Here is a 16,650-nt window from a genome sequence, read left to right on the forward strand (position 1 = left end):
TGTGCACGCGCAGAGACAGCTCTTGGCCAAGGAGTTCTAGAAAGGCATTTTCCTTCAACAGGGGAGCAGGGAGGGTGAGTGTTGATTAAGCCATCCTAGACTGAAGGCAAGATGCAAGCAAGTGAAAGAAAATCAAGAGAAGCCTTTCCTCCTGTAAATCCATCCCAAAGTTTCTCTATTTTTGCTTCAGCTCAGGATCTTCGTCATTGGTACTGCACACAGAGTTCAACATCCCAAGTTTCACTTAAAACAAAGCCAAGTTTCTAGCCCTCAAGACTGGAAACAATATAGGTGTGAGAACACATGGTCAGTTCCTGGTGAAATCTCACAACGCTTTGACACCCCTTTGGGATGCTTTTCTCCCCAAAGATGCCTGCAGGGTCCTCAACTATCAAAGGCTTTAAAAAAACAAATAAATCCCCAGATATTCCAGCATATTCAGTGGCTGGTGTGCAGATCTTTGAGGTTCCCATTGCGTTTTGTCATCTTTTTTACGGCTCTGTGGCTCCATTATTTTTATGATAGTCATTATTGATCTTTGTAAGCCAGTCTGGGAACCTCTCTCAGCTGAAGGGAGAGGGAAACGTGCTTCGAACAAACAGACAAACAACTTGTGCTTTTACATTTGTAAAAAAGTGTGCATCGCCTCAGGCGATTTCTGTTGTGCGCTGGAGGGGAGCAACTGGTTAGGTATGCCCAGCTGTGCAAATTTTCTCAATATCCTGAGAGGCAATTCAAAACAAAAAATTATGGAAAAGTGGGATAGATATAAAACGTATGTTCAAAAATACAGTAAAGGTTCACTATCTATGCTAGCATTTGATTGACGTTGGAGTGAGACTGAGTTGAGAAATAAGACTAAGAGCACATATTGATATAGGAATGGATTAGATAAAATGTAAAGAAATATACAATAATAAGAGTACATTCATTTGTAAAAGAAAGGAATATACAACGGGATAGACAGGAAGTCTAGTATGGTTTTGGGGGAGGGATTGTTTTTCTTTTTTTGTTTCATTTTCTTTCTAGGTACAGTGGTACCTCGGGTTACATACACTTCAGGTTACATACGCTTCAGGTTACACACTCCACTAAGCCAGAAATAGTTCTTCAGGTTAAGAACTTTGCTTCAGGATAAGAACAGAAATCGGGCTCCAGTGGCGCGGCGGCAGCAGGAGGCCCCATTAGCTAAAGTGGTGCTTCAGGTTAAGAACAGTTTCAGGTTAAGAACGGACCTCCGGAACGAATTAAGTACTTAACCCGAGGTGCCACTGTATATAAAATTTGTATATAATTTTTGTATACATGTTGGAAATTATATTATAGTAAGTCCTGTAATGTAATATGACATTTACCAATGTAATATAGGAATGTTAACAAATAAATAAAATGCAAATTCAAAAAAATAATAATTCTCAATTTCCATGTGCTTTCCTTGGGGAAAGCATTTGAGTGGCGCGTTCTGGCCCTGTGGCTCCTTCTCAGCCTTCCCCAGCCCCATCGTACCCTGGTGTCTGACTCCTCGGCCTCATCGGGGGTCGTGCAAGTGGTGTTGATGCTCCCGTTGCACTCCTTGGTGTTGATCAGCTGCGGCGACTCGCCGTGCGAGGAAGAGACGGACAGCTTCTGCGGAGAGAAACAAGGACATGGGCAAAGGAGGTCCAAGGCAGGGAACAGAGAGGAGATCCTGGGGCCAGCGGCGGAGCAAGCTGATTGGGCGCGTGGTGGTGGCGCATGTGCCCTACGCCCAAGGGCAGGGCCAGGAGCCCGTGGGGGCAGGGCCAGCCACCACGGGGCGGGGCAAGTCGGGGAAGGACGTTCCGTGGGGCTACGGAAGAGTCTGCCTGTCTCCTCCCACTCCCACCCAATTTCATTTGTTTATAATGAAATTGTATTCTAAAGTTTTATTTTGAATCGCATATGGGGGCTTTTCAGGGGATGCTTCCTGTTTTTTAACTTCCATCGCATCCCCTTTCGCTTCTGATCTCTCTGAACTGAAAAGTCCCGAAGGCTGCAATATTATTCTCATACAGGAGTGGCTCCATCCATCATTCTGGCTGCCCTTTTCTGAACCTTAGTCCAAAATATCCGGAGAGCACTAGGTTGCCCAAGGCTGGCTTAACATTTTGATTTAATTTAATCATTTTAATCAAAATGTCAGTAGCTGCCTTGGACCTTACTATATTTAGGAAAGCCAGGGTATAAACCAGGGGCCAGCAAACTTTTTCAGCAGGGGGCCAGTCCACTGTCCCTCAGATATTTTGGAAAAAAAAATATGAACAAATTCCTATGCCCCACAAATTGTTACGATATAGAAGCAATGCAGCTGCAAACTGGTAGCTTGAAAACAAAACATGATGGAATGTTGGGACTGTTCCGTGGGAAACAGAGGGACAGTCAATTCACAGGGCAATGCACCGGAATTAGCTCAGAGTGTAATATGAGCTCTTCCTCTTGCTCTTGTACAGGAAGTACAAGCAGCTTTTGTCTCTCGACTGCTGGAGCTTGAAGAGAGCAGTCATGTTTTCTGTTATGCTTCAAAGACACAAATAAAAGCATGTAAAAACGTTTCTGTCTATCTCCTTTTCCCTGCCGGGAGAGCAGGAGGGAGGGGGGGTGTTCTTCTCACGCTGAGAAGAATCGCCTATCGCGACCTTGCCTGGATCTTGATGGGAATGCAGACAGGGAGGTCAACCGGAGACCAAGCCGGGTGCCTGGGAGCGTTGCCAGTTACTCCCGATATAGGCTTGATTTCCGACACAAATAACCCAGAGATGCATTTTAAATAAGAGCACACATTCTACTCATTTAAAAACACCAGGCAGGCCCCACAAATAACCCAGAGATGCATTTTAAATAAAAGGAAACATTCTACTCATGTAAAAACACCCTGATTCCCGGACCGTCCGCAGGCCAGATTTAGAAGGCAATTGGGCTGGATCCGGCCACCAGCCGGGCCTTAGTTTGCCTACCCATGGTATAAACCTTTCAAATAAACACAGTGGTGCTTCCAGAGAATTTGCACCTGTCCTTTGGGGGAGATAGGAAGCCCTGAACACATATTTTTTAGATGTCCCTTTTAGGATGAGGCTCGTAGAGAAACCATTGACCCCCTGCTGGTGAGGCTTGCTGACCTCCCAGTAAAGCAAAAATTCGATCTTCTCCTCTTAGGCAAAGACCACAAGACGACCAGGATTGTTGCCAGATTCTGCGCACAGATCTGTAGGCACAGACCACCCCTCAATCTAGTTTGTTAAGAAAATTCCCAAACCCAGATCGACAGGCAACTTTGGGTCATTCCTCTACAGTAGTCTATTTTAAAGTTTTTGTGTGTTTATATGCCTATCGCACTTTTACACCTAAAATCCATTGCTGTGTGGATATTTGTTTTGCTTTTGGGATTGTAGTTCCATTTGTGTTTCTCAGGCTGGTCTCTGACCGTAATAAATTTCATGTCCCAGTGGTGCTTTTAAATGATTTTTTTCCCCCAAAAGCATTCTGTTCTCACAGTGGCCAACTAGATGCCTGTCTGAAACCAGCAAGCAGAATTCGAACCCAAGAGCCCTCTCCCTTCCTGGGGTTTCCAGCAACCGATATTCAGAAGAATTGTTGCCCTCAACTATAGAGTCAGGCACGGCCATTGCGGCTACCGGCTCTGAAATTTTGCGCACGGCACTAACAGAAGGCATCCTATTTAACCCCGAGAGCAATTAGCCCGCTGGGACAGGCTATTTAAATTCCCAGCTGAACGGAGAACTAGGCTTGTTAATCAACTATTGATCCTCAGCGCCCAAGTGGATTGGAATGGAAATGTAGAACATGAAGACTAACTCAGGCAGAGAAGCAGGCTCCCACCATCAAATCCCTTTTCACTTGTTCGCCTATAGCAGCAGCCTTCCCCAAGGACTACAACTCCCATCAGGAGTGCTGGCTGGCGCTAATGGGAGTTGTAGTCCAAAGCTATAGCAAAGGCGGGATTTTTTCATCTCCGCCAAGCTAAGCAGTTGGCTCCTCACCTCTCTCGCCTTGACCTTGCCACTGTGATCCACGCGACAGTCACCTCCAGACTAGATTATTGTAACTTGCTCTACTTGGGGCTGCCCTTGAGACTGACCCAGAAACTCCAGCGGGTGCAGAATGCCGCGGCGAGACTCCCTATAGGGTCCTCGCCATGGGATCACATTCACCCGCTGCTATACCAGCTGCACTGGCTCCCGGTGGAGTACAGGATCAGGTTTAAGGTGCTGGTTTTAACTTTTAAAGCCCTATACGGCCTAGGACCCTCGTACCTACGAGACCGCCTCTCCTGGTATGTCCCACGGAGGACCTTACGGTCTTCAAACAAAAACATCTTGGAGGTCCCAGGCCACAGGGAGATTAGGCTGGCCTCAACCAGAGCCAGGGCCTTTTCGGCCATGGCCCCGATCTGGTGGAACGCTCTGTCCCAAGAGACTAGGGCCCTGCGGGACTTGACATCTTTCCACAGGGCCTGCAAGACAGAGATGTTCCACCAGACCTTTGGCCAAGGCGCAGCCTGACCCCCTCCTTTGGTCATCCTCATAGAAGTCTACCCCAATGGTTGCCATTAATCTGATTCTGAATTGATTTTAGAATGAATTGATTTTAGAATGTATTTCAGTTAATTGACTGTGATTTTATGTAAACTGTGCTATTTTTATTGTTGTTAGCCGCTGTGAGCCTGGCTTTGTCTGGAGAGGGCGGGATATAAATAAATTATTATTATTACAATTATTATTATTATTATTATTATTGATCCAGAGGGCACCAGCTTGGGAAAGACTTGTAACATAAACATCCGATTCGCCAACCAGCCCAGTTCTGGTGCAAGAAAATGACAGCGAGGCTGATCTTCCATCACCCTTGCTTTGCAATGGATCATAGAGCTGAAAGGAGGAGCCAAGGGTCATCTAGTCCAACCCACTGCAATGGAGAAATGTCAGCTTTCTCGGTGTTCTGGGCAGGGTTTGCCAACATGGTGCTGTCCAGGTTTTACTGGACCACAGCCCTTGGCCATGCTGGCTGGGGCTGATGGGAGACCGGCAAGAGATGGAGGGCCCCACATTGGCTACTCCCCAATCTACTGCAACATAGGAACCGGAATGCCAGGATCAGAGATTCTTAGAGGACTGGAGTAAATATATGAACTATCTGAAAAGTAATTGTGATGAACAGATTACGCTGGTAGGATTGCAATAAGTTTTTTAAGGTGTATTATCTGAAATATTACAAGAAAGACTATGAAAAGAATTATTAGTTAAGGACAATTAAATGCAATATAGAAATTAAGACATGCAGAATAAGTGATAAAGAACGGAAAATCATCAGAGGTGTTGACGGACGTCTAAAACACTGTATAAGATGAGAAGATATGTTGTATGACTGTTGGAACTGATATGTTAAAAAATCAATAAAAATGTATATATATTTTTTTAAAAAAGGAACTGGAAGGCTTCCCAGAGCACTGCAAGGCCAAACTTCCTTTGCCTCCGCCGGATCCATGCGGTGCCAGCCCTAACGTTGGGCAAATGGGACATCTGTCCCTATGGGCCAAGAACACTCACCACGCCGTTGATCCCGTTCTTGAGCGGCTTGTTGGTCACCACTATGAGGTAGGTGACGATCCCCTTCTCCCTCAGGTATTCGCAGCGGGCCCCGCCGTCTCCCGGCTCCACCTCAAACTCCCCCTTCAGGCAGTCCATGGTGCTCTGAGAAATGTGCACACGCCTGTAAGGGCCACATCGAAAGCAAGGCGGTCATTGCCAAGGACAGAGGTCAGAGATAGCGGAAGGGGGGACTGCAGGAAAAGCCAGAGCGTGGCCGGGGAACCTCTGTGGTACTCTAGATGTCATTGGACTACAAATCCCATCATGCCCTGGTCATGGGTGGCTGGTGCTGGTAGAAGTTGTATTACAGTTGTAAACTGCTTGGATGTTTGTTTTTTAATGAAATTGTGGTGTACAAAAATTCACAGAATCACAGAACTGTAGAGTTGGAAGAGACCCCCAGAGTCATCTAGTCTAACCCCCTGCAATGCGGGAATCTCAGCTAAAGCATCCATGGCAGAAGGCCACCCAAACTCTTGTTGGTTGTCAAACAGCTCTTACCATCAGAAAGTTCTTCCTGATGTTTAGTTGGGCTCTCTTTTATTGTAACTTGAATCCATTGTTTTGGGTCCAACCCTCCGGAGCAGGAGAGAACAAGTTTGCTCCCTCTACCATGTGACAGTCCTTAAGATATTTGAAGATGGCTCTCCAATCTCCTCTCAGTCTCCTCTTTTCCAGGCTAAACATCCCTGATTCCCTCAACCGTTCCTCATAAAGCTTGCTTTCCAGACCCTTCTCCTGGTATGCCCCTCGGAGGACCTTAAGGTCCACAAACGACAACACTTTGGAGGTCCCAAGTCGGAAGGTGGTTAGATTGGTCTCAACTAGGGCCAGGGCCTTTTCAGTACTGGCCCCGACTTGGTGGAACGCTCTGTCACAAGAGACCAGGGCCCTGCAGGACTTGACATCTTTCCGCAGGGCCTGCACGACAGAGCTGTTCCCCCGGCGTTTGGTTTGGACTCGGTCTGACCTTTATGTTTCCTTCCCCTTATGGTTTTGATCTATGGGCTACTTTTAAAATGAGGCTGCATTTTAAATTGGGGGGGGGGGGTTCCTATTATGTTTCTACTGTAATTTAACTGGTGTTAGCCGCCCTGAGCCTGGCTCTGGCCGGGGAGGGTGGGGTATAAATAAAATTGATTATTATTACAGAGGTACCTCGGGTTAGGACGCGGGTGGCGCTGTGGGCTAAAGCCTCAGCGCCTAGGGCTTGCCGATCGAAAGGTCGGCGGTTCGAATCCCCGCAGCGGGGTGCGCTCCCGCTGCTCGGTCCCAGCGCCTGCCCACCTAGCAGTTCGAAAGCACCCCCGGGGGCAAGTAGATAAATAGGTACCGCTTACCAGCGGGAAGGTAAACGGCGTTCCGTGTGCTGTGCTGGCTCGCCAGATGCAGCTTTGTCACGCTGGCCACGTGACCTGGAAGTGTCTTCGGACAGCGCTGGCCCCTGGCCAATAGATGTGAGATGGGCGCACAAACCCCACAGTCTGTCAAGACTGGCCCGTTCGGGCAGGGGTACCTTTACCTTTACCTTACCTCGGGTTAAGTACTTAATTTGTTCTGGAGGTCTGCTCTTAACCTGAAACTGTTCTTAACCTGAAGCACCACTTTAGCTAATGGGGCCTCCTGCTGCCGCCACACCGCCGGAGCACTATTTCTATTCTCATCCTGAAGCAAAGTTCTTAACCCAATGTATTAGTTCTGGATTAGCGGAGTCTGTAACCTGAAGCGTATGTAACCCAAGGTACCACTGTATTATTATCATCTCAGTTGCCCTCCTCTGCCCAACTTTCCAGCTTGTTGATATCCTCCTTAAATTGTGGCGCCCAGAACCGGACGCAGATCATTGTTAATACATAAAGGAATTGAATAGGATAAACACCTGGATGGCACATAGTTCCCAGCTCTGAAATACTTTTTCGCTGTCAAGCAGCAATGCTAGAACACAACTCCCCAAATCCGGCCTTCACAGAAGCCACAGCTGGCCAGTCCTTTAGCATTTCAGGGCTGTGGGGGTGGTACTGCAACTTCTAAATAAAGCCCAGATAGCGCTATTAATAGCCAAGTCCTTTGCCTCCAAAGCAGACGCACGAAAGGCCCTCACCATTGACCCTCTCGGAATGATGAACATTCATTAGCTCCTTTTTGCTTCTCGGCTGACTGCGTTTCACTCTTTGGCCTGATCCTTGCCCCGAAGCAACAATTTCTGACAGCTTACGAGCACACATTTATTTGTGCTTCGTAGCAACTCAAGGGGGGGGGAAATGCGGCCGAGTAGACAGCCCCAGCGCAAGAGGTGGGGAGCCAGAGGCCTCCAGAGGTTGCTGCGCTCCAGATCCCATCAGCCCCTGCCAGCATGGCCAATGGTCACAGGTGATGGAAGTTGTAGTCCAGAGAAACTGGACCCCTGTTCTTCACCCCTGTTCTAGAGCCAGCACGGAAGATCAACGTGCAAAACAACACGTTCCACGAAAAATGGAGAAGCTTTAATAAGAACACCATGTATCTGTATGTTGAGTTCTCCTCCTCGCCTTGCCTTCTTTTTTAAAAAATAATTTTTATTAGTTTTATTAAAACTTGACATTATTCAATTCACTTTCAGTGAATAATTTCTTATATTTTGACTTCCCCTCCTTATGTCCACGATGTTCCTGTTGTTTTCCTTGGCCTGCAACCGTAACTGTGGGTGGCGCTGTGGTCTAAACCACAGAGCCTAGGGCTTGCCAATAAGAAGTTCGGTGGTTCGAATCCCAGCGACGGGGTGAGCTCCCGTTGTTCGGTCCCTGCTCCTGCCCACCTAGCAGTTCAAAAGCACGTCAGAGTGCAAGTAGATAAATAGGTACTGCTCCGGCGGAAAGGTAAACAGTGTTTCCGTGCGCTGCTCTGGTTCGCCAGAAACTGCTTAGTCATGCTGGCCACATGACCCAGAAAAACTGTCTGCAGACAAACGCTGGCTCCCTCAGCCTATAAAGCGAGATGAGCTCCACAACCCCAGAGTCGTCCGTGACTGGACTTAACTGTCAAGGGTCCCTTTACCTTTACCTTTACCTTTAAACTATTCAGTATTCCATTATTACATCCATCAAAACTTATCTACACTGTTGAATTTATCTTAATGTTGTCAACTTTTTAAAATATACACAATTTCCCCCCATATATTCAATAAACAATCTTTTTTAAACATATGTTCTCCTTGTTCTCTTATTCTATATGTAAGGTCCACAACCTGAGCATATACCATCAGTTTAAGTTGCCATTCTTCTTTAGTTGGGACTTTGCTCGTTTTCCATTTTTGGGCTAGCAAAACACGGGCCGCAGTAGTGGCATACATAAATAACCTTTTTTGACACTTGGGGATTTCTGTCTGAATTATCCCCAACGAAAAGGACTCTGGTTGGTTTGGTTTTTTGGGGGGAAAGTGCTTTTAAACATTTTTTTCAATTCATTATGCATCGTTTCCCAATACTCTTTTACCCTTTTACAAGTCCAACACCACATATGAAAGAACATACTCCTCAACCTCATTGAATCTCCAGCACTAATTTGATTCAGTCTTATACATCTTAGCAAGCCTAAGATGCTGGAATGGTCCCCATCCCAGACACAGGACATTTAGGAAGCAGTGGGGAAACTCCTCTCACCCTGGGATGCCGCCGGCTTCCATCTTATTTGCCACCGTCACGTCTGTGGACCACACATCGTACTGCCAGCGCTTCTGGCCGAGGACTCCGCCCAGGACGGTGCCACTGTGGACCCCCACACGCATGTCCACGTCTGTTTTGGTCTTCTCTCGGACGTAGCTGGGGAGGAAGGAGCCCACGATGACAACGAACACACAATTCAATTCTTGAGAAACAAAAATCTGCCCCCAGCAGCTCACAGACAACCAGTGAGCATTTGTTTGCCACTCCTTTGGCTGCTTCGCCTGTACACTTTTAAAGGTTTCAAACGCAAGTTGCTTTAAATCGTTGTCAATGTCGGGTTTTTAAAATGGTTTTTATTAAAGATTTTCTTGGGTTACCAAAGTCCCCTATCCTATACCCTTTTAAAATGGGGGGGGGGGCTGGGGGGATTATTGGGTTGTTGTTTTTATTTTGATTATATATTTTGTGGTTTTATATTTTGATTTTGTTCTGTGAACTGCCCTGAGACCTCCGGGTATAGGGCAGTATATAAATTCAAATAATAATCATTAATAATAATAATAAACATACTTTGTCTCTCTTTTCAGATCATGAGGTCCTTTGCACAGTTCTATTCAATGTGACACTTTAAATGTTGTATACAATATAAGGTATGGAGAGAAGAGAAGGGGGTAGCAAACTTGCCCTCTTTTCCATAGTGTATGTGCAAGGTTTGTGTGTCAGTATAGTATCACATGGATAGGCTCTCTTTCTTTTCATTTATTAGCTTTCAGTGAGAGGGGCTGGGGGGCCCAGGGCATGGTTAGTTGCCTTCAGCTGACTGCAGTGAGGCTTGTTTACATGTGTGTTGCGGGAGGGAGGTTGGTTGTTGGATCAAGTTAGCCATATTGATTTGTATGCTGTTGGCGTGTTCTTGTTGTCTTGGTTAACAGGTTATAATGCTGCAACATGCTCTGGGACATTAGGGTGAAGGGCAGCTGATAGGGATAGAAACAGATAGATAGATAGATAGACAGACAGACAGACAGACAGATAGAGGATACAGTGGTGCCCCGCAAGACGAATGCCTCGCAAGACGGAAAACTCGCTAGACGAAAGAGTTTTCCGTTTTGGAGGTGCTTCGCAAAACGAATTTCCTATGGGCTTGCTTCGCAAGACGACAATGTCTTGCGAGTTCCTGCTGGTTTTTTTTCCTCCCCCCCCCTTTTTCTAAGCCGCCAAACCGCTTATCAGCTGATCTGATTAGCAGATAAGCCGCTAAAAGCCGCTAATAGCGCTAATCCGCTAATCCGTCAATGGGCTTGCTTCGCAAGACAAAAAAACCGCTAGACGAAGAGAATCACAGAACGGATTCTTTTCGTCTTGCGAGGCACCACTGTAGATAGATGATAGATGATAGATAGATAGATAGATAGATAGATAGATGATAGATAGATAGATAGATAGATAGATAGATAGATAGATACGTAGGTAGGTAGGTAGATGATAGATAGATCGTTCTACCCAGACACTGAGGTCCAGGACCGAGGGCCTTCTGGCGGTTCCCTCGCTGCGAGAAGCCAAGTTACAGGGAACCAGGCAGAGGGCCTTCTCGGTAGTGGCGCCCGCCCTGTGGAACGCCCTCCCACCAGGTGGCAAAGAGAACAACTACTACCAGACTTTTAGAAGACATCTGAAGGCAGCCCTGTTTAGGGAAGCTTTTAATGTTTAATGTATTACAGTATTTTAATATTTTGTTGGAAGCTGCCCAGAGTGGCTGGGGAAGCCCAGCCAGATGGGTGGGTTATAAATAATAAATAATAAATTATATATTATTATAGATGATAGATGCGTAAGTAGGTAGACAGATAGACAGAAATAAATGATAGATAGATATAAATGATAGATAGATAGATGATAGATGAGACAGATGAGATAGATGAGATAGATAGATAGATAGATAGATAGATAGATGATAGATAGATAGATAGATAGACAGACAGATAGATAGATAGATAGATAGATGATAGATAGATGATAGATAGATAGATAGTGATAGATAGATGATAGAGATAGAAAGAAAAAAGAAAGATGATAGAGATAGACAGAGATAAGATAGATGATAGATAGATATAGATAGATGATGGATAGATAGATAGATGATAGATAGATAGATAGATAGATGATAGATAGATAGATAGATAGATAGATAGATAGATAGATGATTGATAGATAGATGATAGATAGATAGATGATAGATAGATAGATGATAGATAGATAGATAGATAGATAGATAGATAGATAGAGATAGATAGATAGATAGATAGATAGATAGATAGATAGATAGATAGATAGATAGAGATAGACAGATGATAGATGATAGATAGATAGATAGATAGATAGATAGATAGATAGATAGATAGATGATAGATATAGATGAGAGAGTGATTAGACAGATAGATGATAGATAGATGATAGAGAAAGAGAGAGAGAGAATGATGATAAGAAGAATCATTCCGCTTAATAGGAAAAACACACAACCCTTGTGTTTGACTTTTAAAAAATGACTTTGAGCCAAAAGTTTGGAAACTTGAGCAGCAGTACTGAAGAGGCAGGGATAGCCACAAATCCATGGAGGAGAAGAGGGCTATCGATGGCTCCTAGCCAGGAGGGCTGTGCTCTGCCTCCACAACTGGAGGAACCAAGGCTTCTGAAACCCAGTTGCTGGAAACCGCAGGAGGGAAGAGAGTTGCCACTGTGAGAACAGGATGCTGGACTCGATGGCCACCAACCTGATCTAGCAGGTTTATACTGTGTCCTTAAGAAGACATCTCTATTAGATTCTGGACAAGGGGAGTGAGATGTTTCCACCAAACATCAGGAAGGGCTTCCTGACAGTAAGAGCTGTTTGACAGTGGAACAGACTCTTTCGGGATGTGGTGGACTCTCCTTCATTGGAGATTTCTAAACAGAAGTTGGGTGGCCATCTGTCAGGAATCCTTCAGCTGTGAAGGACTCTATCATTCATATAGCGAAAGAGATCTAAGTTTCCAAAAAAACAGAGCTGAGCAGCCCACCACTCCTCTCTCCCTTCTTGCACGCCTGGAATTTAAACGACTGCCCCTTGTTTCTATAAACGAGCCACTAAGCCAGCTTTCACTGCTATCCCCTGGTAATTTTCCATAAACATTAAGAGCTTTCCATCCCTGAGACCAAGTTTTGTTTTAGAAAAATGAGGAGGAATAATTAGCGGGAGAGGGAGATTGTTTAGTGATGAACTCTGTGGGTGGAAAGAAGATCTGTCGAGAAAGGTCTCCAGCTCATATAAAAGCTCACAGCTCAGAAGCAGCCAGGCGCCATTTTGGGCCTGGGGGCAGCATTCCCTTCTGGACAAACTTTCTGGGGGCCACATGGCAATGTCTGGAGTGAGAGACAAAAGCGGGTGGAGCGACAAATGCAATTTTTCCCCCTTAGGAGGCTAGTTTCTACTCTTACATTCACACACCCCTTTCTCTGCTCCCTCCAGGCGAGCAAGGGGCAGTGTGTGGCCTGGGGAGAGGGGCCTGGTGATTGTCCCAAGGGCCACATAGAGGGGCCTGGAGAGTTGCATTTGGGTCACCTCTTTAGGAGAAGAACCACAAGGTGTGAGAATCCTGGCTTGAGTCAGGGAAGGAAGAATACTTGCTTAGTTCAAGGAAGGCAGGCAAGGGCAGGGAGGTGGCCCAAAGATCCTAACTCCTCAGAGAAATATTACAGGCAAGTCCATGCCTCTGGGAGATCCGTACACACCAGATGAAGCAGCCATACAGAAAAGCAACGTCCAGCCACTTTTGATTGATGGGGTCTGTGTGGAGAGGGTAACAACGTTCAGATTTTTGGGCATTGAATTACAAGAGGATCTGTCCTGGAGTGTCAACACAAGGGGGCTTGTGAAGAAGGCGCAGCAGAGACTGTATTTTTTGAGAATACTAAGGAAAAACCATCTTCCGCAGAAACTGCTGCTTGCCTTCTATCACTGTGCCATTGAGAGCGTGCTCACTTATGGCTTATGTGTGTGGTACGGAAGCTGTACTACCCGGGACAGCTTGGGGTTGTGCAGAGTTGTTAAGGCAGCAGAGAGCATTGTTGGCTGCCCACCTTAGAGCAGATTTATGCCACAAGGTGCCATAGGAAGGCACTGGACATAGTAAAAGATCCATCGCATCCTGGTCACTGTCTCTTCGAGCTCTTGCCGTCGGGACGGAGATACAGGATGATGAAGACAAGAACGAGCCGTCTTAAGAACAGCTTCTTCTCCAGAGGGATCTCGGCCCTGAATGGGAAGCCCGGACTTTGAAAGTCATCTAATCTCCCTTGCTGTATTATACTGTATTGTTTAATTAGTGTTTTTATGGAGCAGTCAAGTAATTTCGTTGTCCCCGATGGGGGCAATGACAATAAAGATATTATTATTATTATTATTATTATTATTATTATTATTATTATTATATTTGGGGCTGCAAATCTCTGATCCCACAGATTTCAGGAAAGAGCAGGAAAAGTGGTCCAGGAAAACCATCTCAACAATGGATCTTTGTGGAAGGAAGGAAGGAAGGAAGGAAGGGAGGGAGGGAGGGAGGGAGGGAGGGAGGGAGAAATGATTCCTCCAAATCATAGAGCTGAAGGGACGACGAGGGTGTGGGATGTAATCCACTGGGAGCAGTCAAGTACAACATTCCTTGTTTTGCTAGAGTGGCATGCAAGGGAATGTTTGGTCCAGCCAGTCGAAACTTCCTGTTCCTCCTGGCCTGGAGCATCCTTCCTCTTGAATGTGACTAGTAGGTGGGCGTGACCTTTCCAGACCTGGTAAAAGGCAAAGTCACGCTGCTACCGTCCTCTTTTTGACCTTCCTGTTCTTCCTGCCTGCTTCCTGCATCACCTGCACTGTACTTCTGGCTCCCACAGCAGTTCCCCAGGTTATCTCCCATATGGGGTAGACCTTAAATTTACCTTACAATTTACCTTAAAAACCACTGTAAACAGTTAAAATCGTTAGTAGGATTTGAATGACACTTGTAGTTTAATGATGAACTTTGGATATAATGGAGATGTGAAAGATTTGGACTACTATCATAAAAGATGCAGGAAGAAATGATTAATAATAGGACCCAAAAAGGGGAGGAGGGAATTCCAGGAGATTCCTTGGAATCTTGTTTTTATGTTGTATGTTTGTGATTGTAAAATGTTAATTTGAAAACCAGATAAATAAATGTATTAATAGGAACGCTTACGAAATCGCCTCCACCATAGCAAGGCCCATCAGGATAGAACAGACGGCGTGGTCTTCCCGGTAATCAGGCAGACCACAGATGCAGTAGTAGCAGTCTCCCAGGATCTTGATACGCAGCTGGTGGTATTTCTGGAAGAGCAGGAAAGGGAAAAGGAAAAGAAAAGGAAGTAATTCCAACAGTGGAAGGTTGCCAGGACATAATGTAGAAATCTGCCTCATGGAAAGCGTAATGCTGGTGGCCAACAAAAGAGGTTTAAAGGTGTCATGGGCTTTGAAGACACTCGAACTCAGGACGCAAGGGAGAAACATGCTAAGAGGAAGGCACGCTTGGCAAATGCACACCAACTCCCACCCGAAAACCTATTTCCCCACTGTGGAAGGACGCATAGCTGTCAACTTACAGATTTGAAAATAAGGGACCAGCAGCCTCGGAAATAAGGGATCAGCAGGCAAAATAAGGGATTTTCTGGACACAGGTATGTTCGACTTCTGAGCCCCTCCGAGCCAAAGGCAGAAAGCCCAGCCAGCAGCCAAACGAAGCCTCAAGCGGTGGTTCCCACAGCGCAGCAACCCAGCAAAGAGGATGCAGCAAGGAAAACCACCATCACCTCTCTGCTGGGAAGCACTGAGCAAAGGTGAATCCCCAGGCAAGGCGGCCAATTTGATCGGCACAAGGCATGCAAGCTCCACCCCCCAGTCGTTCTTAGGCTCCTTATTGGGTGAGCAACGCAGCCAAGCAACACAGTTGGAGCCTCCCTCCTCCCTGGCCGGCAGGGAGGGAGGGAGAGGAGCTGCTTCCTTTGAAACCCGGGAAATTTAAGGGGCATCCATCAATAAGGGACAGCAGCGGGACACGGCGCTGGGATAAGGGACTTTCCCGCCAAATAAGGGACGGTTGCCATCTATGGAAGGACGTGTGGATCCAGAATTGGCCTCCACAGTCACTTATGGACTCATTGTTAAAACTGTGTTTACGGAAGACAATCTTCCTCAGCTACGAGTGATCGCCAAAGAAGAAGAGAATCCTGGAATTGTAGAGATGGAAGAGACAGCAAGAATCATCTAGTCCAACTCCCTGCAATGCAAGAATATGCAGCTGCCCCTTACGGGGATCAAACCTGCAACCTTGGAGTTAATCAGCACCACGTTATCGGCACCCGCAGTGGTTAAAATTGTTTATTTTATTATTTCATAATAAATTTACATCCTGCTTAAGTGCAAAAAAACAGAACCGCCTCAAAGCAGTTTAAAGAAAGAACAGAACAATAAAACAATCAGTAAAAAGATATTTCTACTTGAAACATTTATATTTAAAACGTTTGTTTGAACAGAAAGCGTTGGGAGCCCAAAACACCCTTCCTTATCCATTCAGCCTCTCTGTTTAGTTAAAGAGAAGCTGTTTCTTCTCTTCGAGTTACATTCACAAATCTTACCAACCCAGTTCTGTTTATTTCCCAACGGAACAAGGCCTTAATTAAATAACAGAGGACGGTAACCATGAAAATTTGCAAGAGTAATTAAAAAAAGAAGCAATTTCCCAAGCAGATATTGGTAGTATAAAAGGATTATCACGCGAGTTTAAAAAGGATTCAAATGCTCATCCATAGAACTGCTCCCAGGCAGACAAAGGAGGAGTTTTGCTCCAGTGTTTATTGATGATTTATTCTTCTCGGCCACAAATGTGGATTTTAAACAGCTGGCATTATAACAGGTCATAATAATTTAGCCCTTCTTTATTGTAAGACCAGCAGGCTCCTCCCCAGCCCTGCTTAGGAATCCTAAAAAAACAAAAAAATCAGTGCTGTTCAAAGTTCAGTCCACCATCTTGATTCAAGATGGCAGCCAACTGTATCCAAATATAAACAAACACATGCCCCCTTGGTACCATACCAGGAACCATATTTCTATGGTTGTAAGTTATTCTAAGTTGCTTTAATATTGCTTCTGATGCTGTAACCAGCAGTGGGACCTTAGAATGAAAGGCAAGAAATAAATACGTAGCTAAATAAAAGCAAAAATTGGTTACGACATCTTAAGAGGTGTCGAAACGCATAGCGAAGAAATGAACTAGTTTGCAAAATATACATCAGACTCGCAGAAAGCATCCAGCATTGCCTGTGAATTCTTAGAAACCAAA

General features: G+C 45.5%; 1 protein-coding gene across 1 annotated transcript in view; it reads right to left on the reverse strand.

Annotated features, from left to right (window-relative positions):
- The window catches only part of ADCY3 (adenylate cyclase 3), a 103,236-nt gene that overhangs the window by 18,374 nt on the left and 68,212 nt on the right, over positions 1–16,650 (reverse strand). The window contains exons 6-9 of the mRNA XM_082217339.1: positions 14,515–14,642; positions 9,263–9,421; positions 5,583–5,745; positions 1,507–1,626 (exon numbers count right to left, since the gene is read on the reverse strand). Of these exons, the coding sequence (XP_082073465.1) occupies positions 1,507–1,626; positions 5,583–5,745; positions 9,263–9,421; positions 14,515–14,642 (570 nt within the window). The remainder of the gene's footprint in view (positions 1–1,506; positions 1,627–5,582; positions 5,746–9,262; positions 9,422–14,514; positions 14,643–16,650) is intronic.

This window comes from Podarcis vaucheri (genome assembly GCF_965113315.1).
Source record: "Podarcis vaucheri genome assembly, chromosome: 3".
In the NCBI taxonomy this organism is placed as follows: Eukaryota; Metazoa; Chordata; class Lepidosauria; order Squamata; family Lacertidae; genus Podarcis; species Podarcis vaucheri.